At 44.0% G+C, this 18,133-nt stretch overlaps 1 protein-coding gene across 7 annotated transcripts in view; it reads left to right on the top strand.

The window, feature by feature from the left end:
* Positions 1-3,041: 3,041 nt before the first annotated feature.
* Positions 3,042-18,133, top strand: part of RAPGEF2 (Rap guanine nucleotide exchange factor 2) — a 195,104-nt gene continuing 180,012 nt past the window's right edge. For 5 of the 7 annotated variants that reach the window (XM_037377697.1, XM_037377653.1, XM_037377669.1 and 2 more), the window contains exon 1: positions 3,043-3,468. In XM_037377697.1, coding sequence (XP_037233594.1) covers positions 3,400-3,468 — 69 coding nt within the window. In that variant the 5' untranslated portion in view covers positions 3,043-3,399. Of the gene's footprint in view, positions 3,469-18,133 lie in introns of all 7 variants that reach the window. The other 2 variants (XM_037377687.1, XM_037377677.1) reach the window with 2 other exon arrangements.

Below are 18,133 nucleotides of genomic sequence, written 5' to 3'. Positions count from 1 at the left end.
TCTGCTTCAGCTGCCTTGACATCTCCAGAAGATAGACAAAAATGAGTATTTATCCAAAGAAAGGGGATAAAAGGACATCCATGGGTTTCTATCCATACCAACTGGATGTGATTTACTCAACTCCCCAAAGAGGTGATGTTGTGGTTCCCTGCCAGGGCAGAACGGCCTCTCCTGAGCAAACCTGTGGTCTCTCCTGAGTTTAACTGGGGGTGGGAGATAGCTGGTGTCATGAATAAAAAGCCATGCAGCTAACTCAAGTGCAAGCCTTTCAAAGTGTGAGTATCTTTAAAAATAAGGGTTAGCAAATAAACAGAGCTCACAGGAATGCTGAATTTCTTCCCTTGGCATTTTACTATTTGTCCTGACCATTTCAATTTATCCCTTAAAAGAAATGGAGAGATTCAGCAAGGTAGAAACTGTATTTCTAAGGCAAAATACTTTCCTAAAGGATTTTAGCATAGTGTTTAGCTATAGCTCTCCGAAAGCATATTATGCTTAGCTGTCATATTTTGAGTTGCAGCCTTTTCATATTGCTGAAACATCAATACTGTATGTACTGCATTTAATGTATATAGTTAACTCTTGGTTTCCTAGTGTATATATGGGTTAGGAAACATATGTAGTGTAACAACACGATCGGTGCAAACACACACACCCCCCATCCCCCCCAAGTGATTATGAATCAAGCTGCACAATGCAAACTGAGGAATAACCAGAAAGGAAACGCAAAACGAATGGCAGGTCTTGGTTCATGTGTGTATTCTAAAACACACTGATCTGCTGTTGAGGTTAGAAAACAAGAAAGATGGTGAGACTAAGAGAATGTGAAAGTTGCCGAAACATTTGATGCTGTATTTTTTTCTTAATATTTGCATGAAAAATAGGGGTTTCTAGTGACAATAATACGTGTTCTCTAATAATTATTGTCCTTAATCTGTATCTTAATTATTTTTTTCTGTTTTTTTTCCCCCTCCCTATTCAGATGTGAGAAGTACTCTCATTTCAGCTAGAAAAAAACAGCATAAAGGACAGACTTGTACCCACCATGATATAAACAATCAGAAGCATCTGCCTTATACAAATATGTTGCTTACAGACACTGAAAAGGTGTTAACGCAACACAGTCTTAAATATTATCAAGAGATTGTTGAGCGTATTTGTTCATAGTTCTCTAGCTTTTGTTAATTCATGCCCGTTTCTAACAATCCCCGTAGCGTGAGTTAGGCCTTTGACATCTGTTTGTAACGACTGAGATTTGTTACACCATTTGTTACACCGGTCAGAGCACAATTAGAGCCCCTGGAACCCCATCAGCTGAAGTTAAATATCGCTGTGAATCACAGGTATTGTGTCACCAGATAACACAACAAAAAATTAATCAGTGAAACACTTCGCTTGATACTGTTATATCTAAGAGGTCTGAAATGAAAGATAATTGCGTATTAAAATAGAGTGGGTAGCTCTGTTTTGATGTAGAGATATGAAGATGTCAGGCAAGCTCCTCTGTAGCAGGAGGTGATGGGTGCCCTGAAGTGATTGAGGAGCCCAGGAGAGCATTCCTTGCATTCCTGCGGGACTTGCCCTATCCCTGTATCCCACAAAAAAAGGGAATTGTAGCAAGCAATTGAGTTGGGAGGCTGAGCTTCAGAAAAGCTGGCGCTCCCCTAGAATGCCAGGCTTGATTAATTTGAAGAAAGGATACTTTCTGGATGATGAATGCAAGGCATATTACAAAGTGTTGTTTTTTTAGGGCAACAGACATTACATTTTCAATCTGTTCGTTAAAGCAAATAAATAATCCCCCGTGAGGACTACTAATAAGCACAATGCGGTCAGGATGTGGAGCCCTCCCTAGTCTTTTCCCATAGTCTGCCCAGAATTGTTGGTATTCGCTGCAAAAATATTTTGCTGACACAGATGAGTGGGATTGTCCCAAGGAGTTATCTTTGTTAATGAGCCATATCTAGAAATTCGGTAGGTTTGGTAGGTGACTGCCTGAAGCCACAGGCTCTTCGAGAGCCAAGTGCGTGTAAAAGTGTTATGATTTTTTCTCCTGAGACCAGGAGTTTTGTAAGGGGGAAAAATGGTTATCCCTTTGACTTGTTACAAATAAAAAATTGCAGAGACTAAAATACAACTAACCGTTGTGATTAAAAGGTGTAACACCCCCAGCGAGTGGAAATGGAGCAGATTCCTTAACGTGGATGTTATTTACGTTGCGTGATCCGTATCAGCAAAGGATGCTTGTTGCTTGTAAAAGCAAATACATTAATAGTATTACGCTGCCCTTAAACAGCACATCAATAATATTTCCACAACTAGCGTTTGTCAAGCCGCTGTCGAGACGTGCTCGGTGTGGTGGCAAAACAAAGAAAATCAGCCATGTTGCGAGACCTTTATCCTTTAAAACCTTAAGTTCACGTGAGAAGCAGCAGCCGCTCGATAACCCCCCTCCCCCCAAAAAATGTGAAATTAAAGATTACCCACTCAAAAAAACGTGAAATCAAAGATGACCCACCCCAAAAACGTGAAATTAAAGATTTCACACCCATCCCTTCCTCGCCATCATCCCAGATCGCGATGACAGAGGGGACAGCCGGCATGCAGAGATTACTTTTGAAGAAGAGTGACAACAGGTGGCCTCGCCCAAGCAGGGAGTTCCCAGATCGAGCCTTGATTTTATTTATTTATTTATTTATTTATTTATTTATTTTTTTTTTTAATGTCCAGCTCGCTCATCGCCGGTATCCAGAGGATGCATCCGTGGAGCGGCGAAGATGATGCACACGGGCAGGATTCGCTTTTAGGGTTAAAAACCGGATTCTCGGGGGGCGGGGGGATGCTGAGGCAGCGCTGCTGGCGGGGTCTCGGATGGGGGGGGACGGACGGGTCGCTGGGGCCGCGGCCGGCGGGAGACCCCGCCGGCCGCGGCCCCCAGCGACCCGCCCCCCCCCCCCCCCCCCCCCCGCCTCCCTCCCCCGTCCCGCCTCCCCGCCGCTCCGCCTCCCCGAGCCAGCAACTTCCCCGTCGCCGGGGCGGGCGCGGAGCCCCCCATCAGCCCGGATGGGAGGAGGAGGAGGAGGAGGCGAGAGGCGGCGCCGACCACGGTGGTGCCCGGGGGGATGCGGCGGAGCGGGTCGGCGGGAGGCGTAGAGCCGGTTCGAGAGGGAGCGCCGAGCCCTTGTCGCCGCCGTTACCGGCGGGGCTCGGCCGCCGCCGCCGCTTTTTGGTCCGGGCGGCGGCGCTGCTGAGCCCGCGGTGCCTCCGCGCCGCCTCCCAGCTCCTCGCCCAGCGCTCCGGCCGCGCAGCCCGCAGCGCCAGGCCGCGGCCGGCCCTCCCCCATCCCCTGCCCGGGCGGCGGCGGAGCCCGGCCGGGCGGCGGGAGGCAGCAGGGGCGCCATGGCGTCCTACGTGGATAACAGCTTCCGCCAGGCGGTGATGAAGAACCCGGCGGAGAGGAGCCCCCAGGTAGGCGGACCCGCACCCGGGGCGGGGGTGGGGGTGGGGGGCACCTCCCCGGGCCCCTCGGGGGGAACCGGGAGCCCAGCGGCCCCGGCGCGGGTTTGCCCCCAGCACCGGGCTCGGGGCGGGCAGGGGCGCGTTGACGCCAGCAACTTTCCTCCTGCTCCCTATTTTTTTAATTTTTTTTTTTTAATTTTTTTGGGGTGGGGGGACATCCTCTGGCTGAGTTTATTTGGAAGGTTGCTTCCGGTAAAAAGGAAAATTCATTTGAGTGTCGTTTTGTGGGGTTTTTTGTGGGGTTTTTTTTGTTTGTTTCCTTTTGTATTGTTTTTTTATTGTTGTTTTCGTTTGTTTTGTTTTGCTTTTTGGCTTTTTTGTGTGTGTGTTTTGCTGCGGTGCCGCAGTACGCGGTGGCCCCGGGTCTCGGTTCCATCCCCACTTTCGCAGCTCCGGCCGGAGCTGGCCGCACCGTTCCGTACCGCGGGGCCGAGCCCGGCGGCGGTCCCCGGCCAGCCCCGCTCCCGGGCAGGGTGAAGCCGGGCACGGCGACACCGGGCAGGGCTCCGTGCGGTCCCCGGCCAGCCCCGCTCCCGGGCAGGGTGACGCCGGGCAGGGACCCGCGGGAGCCCCCCTTGCGGGAGGGGCGCGGGTGTCCGAGCCGCTTGTAGGGGTCGTTGCGCTTGGAGGGGCTGGGGAGGGTGAAACTGGGGACCGGGGCGCGCACAGACACGTTTTGACTTAACATGACCCGAAAACCAACTACACCGCGTGAGCCCCTGCCGCTCCCGGGGGCTGCTGCGGCGCCCGCCGCTGCCAACTGTCTGAAGGCTAATGAGCTTTGCGCTGATCCCCGCACCAGGCTGCGGTTCAGTAGCAAATGGTACGAGGAGTTACTTCGCTTGGAGTTGTAAGGCCATCTGTCCCATTTTCCAAAGGCTCGCCCTGCGCCCCGAGCCGGGCCCCGCTGGAGGGTTTGGGGAAGGGGTGGCATTGCGAGGGTCTTGGCCGTGGCTGCTTGGCTGGTGGCGTTTCAAACTGGGGGCAACAAGGAAACCTTGACTTTCGGTCGGCACCCATAAGTCATTCCTCCTCCTAGGGATACGTCATTGTGGTAATGTTATTTTTATCCTCGTACTCATGGAATACATGTGAGAAAATAAAAACTCCCATGGAAAAATACACTGACTGCACAGGCATTGTATTTAGTGTGTCTTTTTTTTGCAGATCTTCCTTTTTTTTTTTTTTCCTTCTTTTCTAAAAAAAAGCTGCCACTGCTGGAACGCGTTTTCATGGTGCTAAAGTTGTTTCTCTGTCCTTGTTTGACCTTTCCCAAATGTCTGTTTGCCTTCAGCACTGGACCCGGCCTTTCAGTAGGTTGTGAAAGCTGAAGGAGGCTGAGTGCTCCCGCCTGGGCAGGACACCCTCTGCAAACTTGTGGCGAGGTCCCTCGCCTTGGTAGAGGTGTAAATCCCAGGCAGGGCAGCCTGCCGGCGGTGTCCCGGCCTTGGGAGATGGGTATCGAAGGACGGTCGGGTGCTTGGGAGGAGCGACACTGGCAGATGCTCAGAAACCAGTTGGTCAAGTAGTGGGGCCACTAGGCTGGGCCTGGGGGACGATGCTTCCCCCGTGATGTGATCTGTGCCCTGCAAACTGTTAAACTTTCTCCTGCCCATGCCAGTTGGCCCTGCTCTCTGGAAGGGATAACAAGGGGGGAAAAATATAAACGACACCAAAAAAAAAAAAAAACCAAACAAAAAAAAAAAAGACGACAGAAAGTAAGGAATGACGCAGTGAAGAAATCAGCCCGAATGCAGGGATAAAGCTGGTGTGAAGGGCACAGAGCAGAGAGCTAAATCAGGAACACCAGGGCTGCGTTAATGCTGTAAAACTTCCCGAATCAGCAGACTGGAAGACTGCTGTGGCAATCGCCACAGGAAAAGAAACCCACCCTTGAATCCATGAAGCTGACACTGGCCAAAATAATCCACAAATAAGACCAAATTTGTGGGAAACGTCATGTGTTGTTAGCACTGGAAATACTTGGGACGGGGGGGGGGGGGGTGACCAGGCGTGCCCTCCTGTTGCTGCTGGGGGGAGCAGGGCTTGCTGCAGCAAACTCGCCTGGCAGTTCTGTGAACGGCTCACGTTGAATTGTGTGCCTTAAGGAGCTGGTTCTGTGTCCTGGAAATCCCGTTTTGTTTTACAGCAGCATGGGAATTTGAAAGACATATGCTTATGCAAATCATCTTTCAGTTATTAAGTACAATAAATAAAAAAAAGTTTATGTAGAAAGACACAAAGACCTTGTTTTTTCTTCCTTCCTTAAAGTAACTTTTCATGTCTCTTTACCTGTATTTTCCTTTCCTTGCTATGCTGTCTTGTAAAGGGTAGTTACTTAATTTTGGTTTTTGAGAAGCCATGAGGTATCTTTAAAGTTGAGAGAGGGTTGGGAAGAGAAAATATATTTATCATATTCATGTCAGTGCAGGAAATAACACGAGAAGTGTGTTAGCAGCATATACGCTGCTTTCTTGTGTTAACAAACCCACTGGGGCTCAGCTTCTCCTAGGTCACGAGGAGGTAAACGTGCCTTTGACATTGCTGTTCACCCTGGATTGTCGTGGTACAAATTTGGCAAAATTACCTTACTGCAGGCTTGGAGGAGAGCCGTGACGGTAGGCTGGCCAGCTTGTGTTGGTACGCACAGCTCTGGGAACTGCTGGATCTGATACGCGTTGTCGGAGAAGGCAAACTTAACTTTGCCTGAACATCTGTAGCACAACAGTGTCTCGGTAATTTTGGACTGGACTGATTTCTTTTTTTTTTTTTTTTGAAGTAAACAATATATTCTGCAATTGCTTTGGAAAATTCTTAGCTTCTTATCTCTTCCATGTGTCCTCGCTTACAGAGTTTTTTTGAATTTTGTCAATTATGACTCAACACTCCATTGACTGAAGAAGCTCAAAAAAAAGAGAAAAAAAATGTACATGGCCTATACTTTTAACATGCCTGTTGTGTAACAGAGCTCTCCTCTTTAATTGCTTTATTAAACTATTCATTTTCTCTTTGAAGACGTGAACTAGGAAGTTAATTTAACTACTTTGGGGAATCTAACTTCTAAATGTTCATAAATTACAAATGGTTTTATGCCCTTAAGCTGTGAGTAATAGCAATCTGCCTTTTTTTTTTTTTTTTTTTTTTTTTTTTTCTCCAAGTGTCGTCTTATATGAACTGTTCTACCTTTAAGTCTTCTCAAAACAAATTCTTATTGGTGTCACAGGCCACCTTAGAAAGCTTTCAGTTCTGTACTGGTGTAGCTTCATCTGAAAAAATAAGGCTGCTTTTGTTTTCAAACAAGAGAAACCCAGCCCTAATCTCTCCCTTTATCCCAACAACTCATTTGCATGGCATGGTATGTGAATTACTAGTTACCTCAGAAACTCTGCATACTAGTTCACTGTTTTCATGCCACGTAGTGACGTCTGCAGGAAGAAGATTTTTTTTAATGTATGCCTTACATGTGTTAGGTGCCTAAAGTTTTCTTCTGGAAACTGCTGGCATGGTGTGTCAAGGCAAGTCAGTACAGTAGTCACGAACAGCAGAGGGGGAGCAGCGTTGGACCACGGCTCAAGGGGAGCGGGTAGAACTGTGCAGTAGCCCTTAGCGTGATACTAGTGCGTCATTTGATGTCAGAAGACATCTGAACAGGATGCTGTCATTGAGCAGATATTCCCTTCTCCAGCACTTGAGAGGAACAATGGTTTAATTATAGGATCTACCTATGCTTGTTCCAAATAAACTTTCAGCTTGTTCCCCAGTTGTGTTATTTTTGTACTTGTAACCACTGATAGCATGATTGTGTGCAGTCTTCAGATAAGCCAGAAAAGAACATTTCCTTCTTGTTATAGTAATCTCCTAGCAAATAAATACAAAGCTGTCTAGTTTCATGGGATCAGAGAAAATAAGCGTTTTATGTGTGAGTCTAGCATAAAGAATTATACTTAGTCTTTAAATTCAGGCTTATTGTGTGTCTGTATATCAAATACACCAGAAGACTAAAATTATCTTTCTCAAAAGAGCTTATTTGGGATTTCTTTCGTTTGGAAAACAGAAATATTTTGGAGCTTGGGTTCAGATTTTCTTCACTGTTAGCATGCTGCCATGTTACCATCTTTCTGGTGCTAGTATTTGAAGAGGAGGGTACTCCTGTTACCATGCTGCGAACTGCAGTACAATGCTGACAACTGGTTCTGTTGCTAAATTCCCCTCCTGGTTCTCGGTCACCCTGAAAAGTGAAGGGCTGTGGCAGCTGATGCCTGGTGTTTGGCTGTATCACATTGTTATAACGGTCTTTCCGTCGTGCATCTCGGTACTTTGTAATGTGCTTATTCAGGAGTACCTTTAGTTTGCAGGTTTTGACATTCTGGGTTTTTTTGGGGGGGAGCCCGTTTGGCCAACAAAATGGGATTCCTAATTACACTTCCCATGGTAGCGTTCAGGCTTTCTGCTCTCTGCAGTAACTAATTCTGAAGTGGGGGCACGAGCCCCATCACGTTTTGTGTTATCATTGTGAGCATGGTTAGTTATGCAGCTTAATGAAGAAAGGCTGTTGCACGTTCTTGGTCCAGGAACTTTTCTCTCGCATGGCAGCTGGCTTGAAGTAGAGTTGCTGTCGTGAAGTCAGATGTAAGGGTAGTTATTCCAAGCAAAAAAAGCCCTCCAGATGCTGCAGGGTTTTGAAAACTTACTCAGAATGGTTAACGTCCCCAGAACGTGTCTGATGAACTGTAAGTGAAGTGGTGTCTCTTGGGCTTTAACTGGGGGAGGTGGGTACATATGAAACAGGAGTAGTTATAATAGACATGTATGTATATATATACCTTTGGCCATGGAGGTTTTTCTTGCCGTGTTTCAGCATCGAACTGGGAGCATAAAAAACGAAAGCAGCTATTTGGAAAAAATGAGACCTTTACCTGACAAAGCAAGCGATGTATTTGTTTAGTACAGAAATAATATTAGAGAATGTATTTTTGAAGTAAATAGGCTTTTTTTTCCCCTCTCTCAATGTTTTCTCTTGAGCTGGTATTACTATGCAGCATAATTTCATGCCCAGCCAAATTAACTGTATGAACGAGTCTTTTTGTGGCTGATAACTAAAACCGAAAACCTTTGTGTAGCTCAGATTTTCTTGCGACCTCTCTAATCTCAGTCTGTCGAAACAGCCCTGGAACGTCTGATTATGAACTTCCACCATCAGTTTCATGTCCTTCCCAAAACTAAGGGCATGCACTGCAACAGGCTGCTCAGTATCCCATTTGTTTTGAAAGAAAATATGTTTATTTCCCAGTCTTCCTGACGGAGGGTGCATTTTCCTGTAGCAGTTTGTATCTTTGTGGCCAAGACCTTTGAGAATGCCAAGAACATTGACTTTTTAGGGTTTTTTGCCATAGTTGCCACTGTCACAGGGCTAGTACTTGCTGCATTTGTAGGTTTTTGTATCCTGTAGCAACAGGAGTTTGACCAACGCTTGCGGAGACCTTGGTGCGATCAGGAAGCCTTCACCTATAGAGCAGAAATAGCCACTTTGAAGCTTTGTCCTAAGCACTTGTCTGCTTTCTCATTGCAGCAGAAGGTTGCACCTCGCTCAGCTGTACATTTCTGAGCCAGTTGGAAACTGGGTGGTTTGGGAAGTGTCTGTGTATTTCCTACTTGATGAGTTATCTGTTTGGTGGAGTTTGCTTTTGATTTCTGCCCTGCTGGGGCTGCAGGAGCGTTTGCGCTGGGTTCAGGCTGGGGGTGTTCCTGTGAGCTGCGAGCGTGTTTTTGACAGCCTTGTGGCCATGCTCTCCTGCACTTACAAGCTGGGAGCATGACAGCACTGCCTTGCCTTTCCGTGCCAGTCTTGCCGAGGACAGTTACTGAAGTGAGCAGTGCTGGGCCTGAAGCCCAGGGATCTTCTACTCAGCCCAAGCTTGGTTTTTTGGTTTTTTTTTTTTTTGTCTACTTGCCTTTTGACATGCTGTTCAGGTGTAAGAGCCGAAGGGACAGCAGCACCCTCCCACCGCTCCTCGCTCCCCCCGATGAGCCGGGGGAGCCAGCGGCGCTGCTGCAGGGGCCACGGTAGCGGAGGGCTGTGGCAGGGCAGCACTGGTGGCCGTGGCCAGGCTTGCCCTTCTGCCAGAGCCAGTAGGAAGGAAAATAATCTGTTGAACTTCTGGAGACAAAGAAGGCTCGTGGTTTGTTCTTGTCTTGGGCGTGAAAGTGTACATCAGCAAAAGTAAATGACAACACAAGCCCTTTCTCAAAATCATTTTTTTCTTTAGTAGGAGGATACAGGGTTCTGTGGGTTGTGATGTTATTAATAGAAAACACTTTGTACCTGGAAAAAAAGATTTAAATGTAATCTCTGAAGGTGCTTCATTTATTTTACGTTTGTTACAATAGAGGTTAACTACAGTTTTGCGAAAACAGTTACTGCTTAAAAGTCTACATGCTTCTGTGAATTACAGAGTAGTAGCTACCGATTCGTTCTGGTGAAATACTCCTCGGGTTGTGATAACCTTTTCCCCTAAATCGGAATGCTGCTACTTGCGCTGTTAGCGTGTTTCAAGAATAGCCGTATGTATACTGAACAGTCATTGTAAGAACTTTGACTTCCTCATTGAGGGTTTTTTGTACCCTCATGAGAAAATATATTTTGGCTGGTGTTTTGGGAACTTTCCCACAGTGGGAGATCTAATTTTTGCGAGGTATTGTTTGGGAATTCAAAAGGAGCGCTGGCAGAAAGATAGCTCTACAAAGATGCTTTGTGAAGGGCAGCTGAGCCTGCGCGCCTTGTTTGCTGCAGCCAGTGTTGCAGATTTAATTTGCTGGATATATTTTGCATGGAGGGATGTATTTGAGTAAGTCTCAAAATGGAAGTGGTGCTCCGCTTCCCTTTTTCTGAAGTTGGTGAAGTTGACCGCTTTTCTTGAAAAGGGAGAGGGAGGAGCCCTACTGCAGTGCTTTTCTTACAGCTTTGTTTTGGAGTTAAAATTAGCTTTTTGTTCTTTCTGGGTGTCTCTGTTATGCCCGTATATCTGTAGATGTATTTCTTTGTGTATCTCTGTCTTGTCTGACCTGAGTAAAAGTGATTTAATATTTCATTTTGAGCCGCTCTAAAGAATTCTGGCCAGCAATAATGAGCAGCATGTAAATCATCACCTAATCAAAATGCTGAACAAGTAAGATAAGGTTAAAATATTTAAATGTTCTTGAGGGTGGTGGTGGTGGGAGCATGAGATTACTTTCCAGCACTGATAAAAACTGAAGGAATTTTCTTGGTTTTATATGGATAGCAACATCTCCCAATTTTTCTTTTTATTTGTCTGTATTCTGGTAAACACAAGCAACACAATAGAAATGCACCTGGTATCAGTGTAAATTACTGAGAAAGGGGAATTAAATTTCATGGAAGACACATTTGTCAGGCGTGCCTGTTGTTTATTGTCTTTGCAGGCTGTTTGTTTCTGTTTGCTTGCTTGTTTCCCTGTCTTAAAGTTAAAATAAACTTGATTAATAAAGTCAAAACATTCATTTCTAGTCATCTCTGGTTTCCAAAGGGAGGATGGATCCTGTTCCCCATGGGATGATGCTTTAAAATTTTTGAGGGTGGGTTGGTTTTTTTTTTTTTTTTTCCCTTTAGTTTCTATTTGCGGTTCTGTATTTTTAAGGGTACTCCTGCCCCCATCTTTATTTTACTGTAATTGGGGAAAAAATATTGGTATTGTCTTTTCAATTTGAAATTAGTCATTGAGACTTCTTGTCCTGCTAAGCAAAAAAATAACCCCAAATTTAGAGGGGTGAGGTAGGATGTGACACAAATGTGGTTTGTAAGCAGTTGGTGGGAAAACAAAGCTGTACCACCAATGCAGTTGGAAGAAGCTTCAGCTTGACACTTAGCTTGCTGAAACCAGAGGCTAAATTTTTCATGGTACATCATATTTTTCTAGCAGCAACGCATGTTTAAGAGCTTTGTTTCCCATGCTGATGTTCTCTGCTGCCTCATTTGTGTGGATCCAGCTGTTTGTGAGGCTACAATATAAACAGGATAAGTGATACAATCTTGTTAGCTGAACAAAAGAAAAGTGACTTAATTTTGAGAGGGTGGTGTGTGATCGTTTTTTCTTTCTCAGATCCAAGTGACTCAGTCTGGTTTACATCACGGCTGCAAATGTCAGTGTTTGGTGCAGTTGAAGGTGTGAAGACTTGTGCTACAGGATTGAGAATAAATGCTTATGTGGTTGTGTATAGGAACCTTTGAAACAGTTGAACCTCCCCCAGAGATTAGATGGTGCTCCATTTTCAAACACTTAAGTGTAAAGAAAAAAAAAAAAAAAAAGAAAAAACAACAAAGAAAAAAACCCCCGCCAAAACCCAAACTGGATGGAATATGAGATTATTTATTCTTGATGCATTTCTGAAACTGAGAAATGTTTTTTAACTTGTAAGGCATATGTGCAAGATGCTTCTTGAGAGAGATGTCTTACAATTTTGTTTGTTCCGAGGATTAAGGTCAAAGGAAACTTTTGTAATAAGTCTCCATCTCTAAGGTTTTTCCCCATTAAAATATAGCAGTAGTAAGAAACGTGGGTAGTAATGCTACCTTTGCATGCACTGAATTGGGTGGATAAGAGATGCTAAGGCCTGATACGCTCTTTTTTTTTTTATTGCTGATACTGAATCTTGCCTATATTTGTGTTGCTTTGTTGTATGGTAGCTGGAAAATGGATGCTGGTGGGCACTTTTCCTGGGGGAGAACTAAGATGTGAAGTGAAAATTTTATTGGTATGCAAGTGACACATGTACACTCTTTCCATTTGGTATCTGAAACCTATTGGGCCATTTCTAAAAAATGTATCCTATAATGTTTTTGTTTTGACTTCAAGATAATTGCTTAATCTTGTCAGGAAGCCGTTCCCTCACAGAACATTTCCCAAAATAGGTAATTTTGCTGAAACCAGTAGTGTGTTGCAGTTGTGTGAATAGCCAGCATTCATTTGAATGACTGCATGGATTTCCACTTTGTCAAAAGGCATGTGGGGACACAACATGGATGCAGTAGAAAATATTCAGATATGTTTTGAACTGAGGGAGACTTGGCTGTGGGGTGTTACAGATGACTTTGTGTGCGTTGCTGGTGTTGCTGTGGGTGTCTGAAGTGCCCTTCCTGGTCTGCGATGGGCAGCAGGCGCTGCTGGGGCACACACTGTGTCCCATCGCTCACGTTGCCCCATGTGCTGCAGCACACCCAGTTCTTAGAAGTGGCATAGCTCTAGTAATAAGAAAGACACGCTTTTGTTTAAATAGCCACATGAGTATTTTGAAGTCATGGCATTTTACAACGTTTATGTATGATGGTACTTAGTGTTGAAATAGCTTTGACCTTTCTAAGTTAGCAACTGCACAATTAAAATGTAGTTAAAACGTATTAGGTTGTATCACTGAGGAAGAGCAGGCCCCGCAGCAGAGAAGGCTATGTTGTTAAAGTATTGCTGGGTTCTGTGATAGCTGATTAGAAATTGTTATTAAAAAGTGAGGGGAAGGGGGCTGACGGTCCTGCTGGGCACCTCTGCCTGTGGAACCGTTCCTCGAGTCTGGAGGCACCGCAGTCTCCAAAGAGATTCAGAAACAAAGAAACAAGCAGGTGTTGGGTGCTGTTGGTGCAGAATGCATGGCAAAGATGTGTTGTGTGGTTGGGCTCTCTATCCCAGTGGCTAAAGTCATGAGAGGATGCTGAAAGCTCAAGTGATGTAGTTGATGGTGACACCTTGTGGTTTTTTTTGTTTTGTGATTTTTTTTTGTTTTGTGATTTGCTGTGGAGGGTGGTTCGTGACTCGAAGCTTCTCTGGCGAAGGCAGTAAGTGGCCCATTGATTGAAATTGCATTAGTACAGTTAATTTGTAAAATATTAATTTAGCTTGTGAATGAAATATTCATTCATCACAAGACTGAGAATAAATGCCAATCTCAATATCCACGTGAACATGGAGAACCACAGTTTGATTGTGTAGGTTCCTTTTTGGTTGTAGTTTCAAAGGAGCAAGTAGCAAATGTATCGTAAGAAAAACAGTAAATGGGGGTATAGTTTATGGAGGATGCTCTGTCTGAATATGAAACAAGAAGTAAGATTTTGTTGTTGGTTAATGATGAGTGCGGGTGAGGTGGTGTCTCTCAATTCTTCTTTATTGGTGCAGTCGCTAAGTAGTTTGAATCTGTTCCCTGGTAAGGAGGTAGCGAGCAGATGGTAAATGCTCTCAGCGAGGCAGTTTTCACTCTGAATTATGGAAAGGTAGTGGGGAGGGTCTCGGTCTGAGTTGCATTTAGTCTTCTCTGTCGATCTGCAGTACTCGTTTCTAGACGGCGCATTAAATCCGTTGAGGGTCTGCAGCACATTTGTTCCACAAAGCACAAAGCCCAAGCCCCTGCGTGAGCGTCACAGTGGGCTGACCTGAGCCTGAAGTATTTCACAGGCACTGTGGGTATGGAAACACAAGTGGCTCTGCCAGCTACACGCTGACCAGGAACAGGCACTTGCTGGAATGAGGGTAATTGAGTTTCCATCCTTGTCATGGCTTCTCTGTTACCGCTGAAAGCTGCTAATTGGCGCCGATGCCTTGTTTTAATTCATGATGATTTAGTTCGAAAATGCCAACTGCTTGGTCGTAGGCCACTGAACAACTATCAGATGGCAACAGTTCCAGCTCAGCTATTAAAAAAGATTTGAGGTAACAATGCCAAGGGAAGGGTGATGGTTGTTGTTATAGATAATTGCCAAGGTGGAGGAGAGGAGTATGTTCCGTCTCTGCCCTATTTTAAGTAGCCATCTATTTTAGTGCTATTAGCTCTTATTTTACCAGACTGACTGTTAATGGATAGCTGGTCTCAGCTACTGCTATATCCTGTTTAAGAAGCTTGTAAGACTTTATTTAAGACGACTTTTAGAGGAATATTGCTTTAGTGGTTGAAAAAACTTTCTAGGCTATTGGGTATTGCTGGAAAATATGATTGTGTATGTGACATGGTGGTGTAGAAATGCTTTGTTAGCTTTGTAAAGGTTCGAAGGGCCTGGAGCAAACAAATTTGAGGTTTGGGGTAGGATACTTCTTTTTCATCCATGTGAGAAGATGGTATGTTTCTGAATGCCCAAGTGAATTATTAATCCTTTTTTAATTTCTCCCTTCTCTTGCTTGTTGTTTGCATCTAGCCTTGTGCTATGGTTTAACCTCTGCATTGCTAATTTGATGTCTTGGAAGTTTCTGCTTTTCTAAACTTCCATTGATAGTGCTTTTTTGAATTTTGTGCCTTAAAGTCATCACTCCAGGTATTTTTCCGAGTGGGAGAACGCTTAGAAGGAAACAGCAGGGTGATTTTGACTAATACTTTCATTCACATGTGTTAATTTCTGACTGGGAAGTAAATTCCTCTCTAGTTACAAATTGCAATATAGTGTACATTATACAAGTTATTGTCCACTTTTAAAACAAAAAGTACAACTGCCCTCAGTATGTCTTCGTCGGAATTGGCATGTGTAATACTCCTAACTTTACTGGGTTCATAAACCAACATTGCTGTTTAAGGTCTAACGTTCTTATGTGAATGATATTCTATGTGAATTTAAAAGGGAAAATAATGGCACTTTTTTACAGTTCATCTTGGCTTGACGGTAAACGTACACTTAGCCATGACGAAGGTAACATGGTTTATAGTGACACAACCTACATAAATCCACTCGGGTTTGCTGTTGACATTGGCCCACATTCCAGCGTATGAGGTACCTTAGGTTTCTTTTGAACAAAGGAGGTTTGTTTGAAACAGGTGCTCTGATGGTTACCCCGGCCTTTATAAATAGTTTTTAGGTGAAGTATTACTTCTGTTAGCTGTGAGCAACTTCACAAGGCGTCTTGGTTTACTGTGTGAAGTTTTTGTTTAAAAAAAAAAAAAAGAAAAAAAGAAAAAGAAAAAAGAAAGCAGCCATCTCTGCTATAGTTTTGGGAAGTTTACTGCCTGGTACGTTGCTGTTTATTTTTAGAGTGTGGTCGTCACCGTTTGTCAGCCAAATATTGGCCTGTCACCTCTGCTGTTAGATAGCTGCTGAAATGCCATTCCCAAGATACTTTTTTTTTAAACTACACATGATTAATTAATACCTACCCAGGCAGATCCAGAGTAATCTTAATTTCAGTAGGAAATAATGCAGCTAGAACTTGCCAGCTTTGCAATACCCATAAAGTGGTAGAAAAAAATCAGACACCCAGTAATGAGTATTGTAACCATACCATAATGTGTGAAACTCAATTAACATGCTAGAATGGTTTTGAGAGTTTGTGGTAAGTTGGCTGAGTGTATCGAAGGGTTCGAATGTTATTTATGAACAGCAGTGAAGAATATTTCTAAATCAGTTGTAAAATGAGCCAGGAGATAACGACAAAATAGCAGGGCCAGCTATCTAGGCTGGTAAGACATGGCTTCTTACACACTGTGCGTTGCCTTAGGGAAACAGAATCAGAATTTCTTTCAAGGAAAAAGGAAAGTTCTGCTTTATACAAGTGACATCTGATATCTTACTTATTTCTTTTCCTGTTTCTTCTATTTATAGATGTCTTGAGTTTGGGATTTATCTGAAAGCTAAGGTCAGGAAGTGCCTTCCTCCAAAAATGCTACTTGTTGTGGTTTTCTGGCATGTTCTCTCCCCTCTCCTTCCCAAGAGGAGCTGTACAGAAAGTATTTTTCCACAAGGAGACACAGCTCCTCAGCTATGCAGATTACACACTCTGACTGTGGCATATACAGCTTCACCTCCAGAAATGAACCTTTTTTCAATAGTCTTTTGGTGTCCACGCCAGTTATATGCCTGTTTGATTAGAATGCAAAAGCCAGCAACCACTTCAGTTTGAGTTATTACTGCTTTGAATAGTCTACGTGTGGACTGGGATGTGGAGGCAGGAACACAGGCTGTATCCTATTTGGTAGGACTTATTTCCCATGTGGATTTTCAGATGACCTTAATGACTGTGTTTGAGACAGGCATACGTATATATGTGGGAGAGATGCTTGTCCATTCCCTATGCTTCCACCAACCATTTAAGGTCACGGCTGACCTTCAGTGTAAGGGCTCGCTCCCACTTTGGAGGTGATGAGAATAAGAAGCACACGATCATGAAATGCATGAAGTTTTTTGTGAGTTCTAGTGTATGGAAGAGGTCCTCCCCAGCTTGCAAACGAAAGGCAATTACTGAAACCAGTCCCCTGAGAGAGTGCGGCGGTTCTGAGGGCAGCAGAAATGTGGGAGTGCAGTGAAGGCTTTTGACTAAGTAACTGGTTTTGTCATAGTCAGGGTTTGGGGCAAGGTCTCAAATCAGGATTGGTTTCTCACAAACAGCCGGGTTAGTCATTAAAGTTTGCACTGTTGTCTACGCAGCAGAGCAGCTGAGCTTGGGTGCTTGTGGTGTGACCACTTACAGCAGGCATGTACCTTAAAGTGCTTTTGATGAATAGCTGTTGCTTTAAGGAATTTAAAATGAAGTTATATTTGAAGATGTGATTAAAATCTTTAACTATGAGAAGGCCCTGCACCCCAGTCTTCTTGTGATGTTCTCTTTTTTAAAATGTGTTTAAACCCATGTCCTTACTGAAACTGCTGAGGACCAGTAGCTCCTTTTTTTGGAACAGTCTGACAGTATGTTCCATAGTCTATAATGACTGTTTTGTCATGTGACTTTGTTTTACACTGTTTCATGCTTCCATATGCAGTAAACTAAATTGTGTTTAGGATTAGGACTGTATGCAGTAGTCCAATGTTTTGTTTAACTTCAGATTCCTGTATCTGGCTGTTGTATAACTTATTGTAATTGACCTGCTTGGTGTGTAGTACTTTGCATTTAGTTTTAAGAGACTTCACATTCCATTGTCTTGAATAGGCTTCAAGAGAACGAATTGTGCGTTTAATTGTCACTGTGTAACAATCTCATCCTCAGTGTGCAGTACCAGTTGAAAGAGGGTTATGAAACCAGCTCTGTATGTCTGAAAGGTTTTTTTTAGCCCTTGAAATTCGAAGTACTGACCAGACTGTTTCAAATTTATTCCAAAAAGTAGTGTGGCATTTGTTAAGAAACTGTCTCAAACAATCTTCTTCTATATTCACTCTGCTTCTAACCACCTTGGCATGCTAATACTTGGGATAACAATTTTGAAATCTGTATTTAACGAAGAGATGGGATAAAAACCCAAGTGTCACTTGGATATGAGTCCCAGTGCTCAGAAGGCATGTGAACTGATGGTCCTGCTCCTTTTTTTCTTGGCCAACATCTTCCATAGAGCCTGCAGAGGGAGAGTAACTTGCGTGTTTCCACAACTTTTCATTTGCTTTCAAATAATCACCATAATAATTGTGCTGCTTTCATGTTTTGCTTGTATTCCTAACTGCTAACCCTGTAAAATAATAGGACCTGCATTTAAGAAAAAAAAAAAAAAAAAAACCAAACCCAAAATGCAACTCTTTAATATCTGTTAACCTCTGTGTCTTGTCTTCCAGATGGGAGTGTCCAGGATGGTAAGCATCTTTTCTGGTGCTTTGCTGTCTGTTGAAAGTTGGCCTTGAAATCACTGGCATTGGGTTGCATGTCAAAACGAG

The sequence above is a fragment of the Falco rusticolus genome, chromosome 1, assembly GCF_015220075.1.
Source record: "Falco rusticolus isolate bFalRus1 chromosome 1, bFalRus1.pri, whole genome shotgun sequence".
NCBI lineage: Eukaryota > Metazoa > Chordata > Aves > Falconiformes > Falconidae > Falco > Falco rusticolus.
This window is presented reverse-complemented; position numbering and strand designations above follow the sequence as displayed.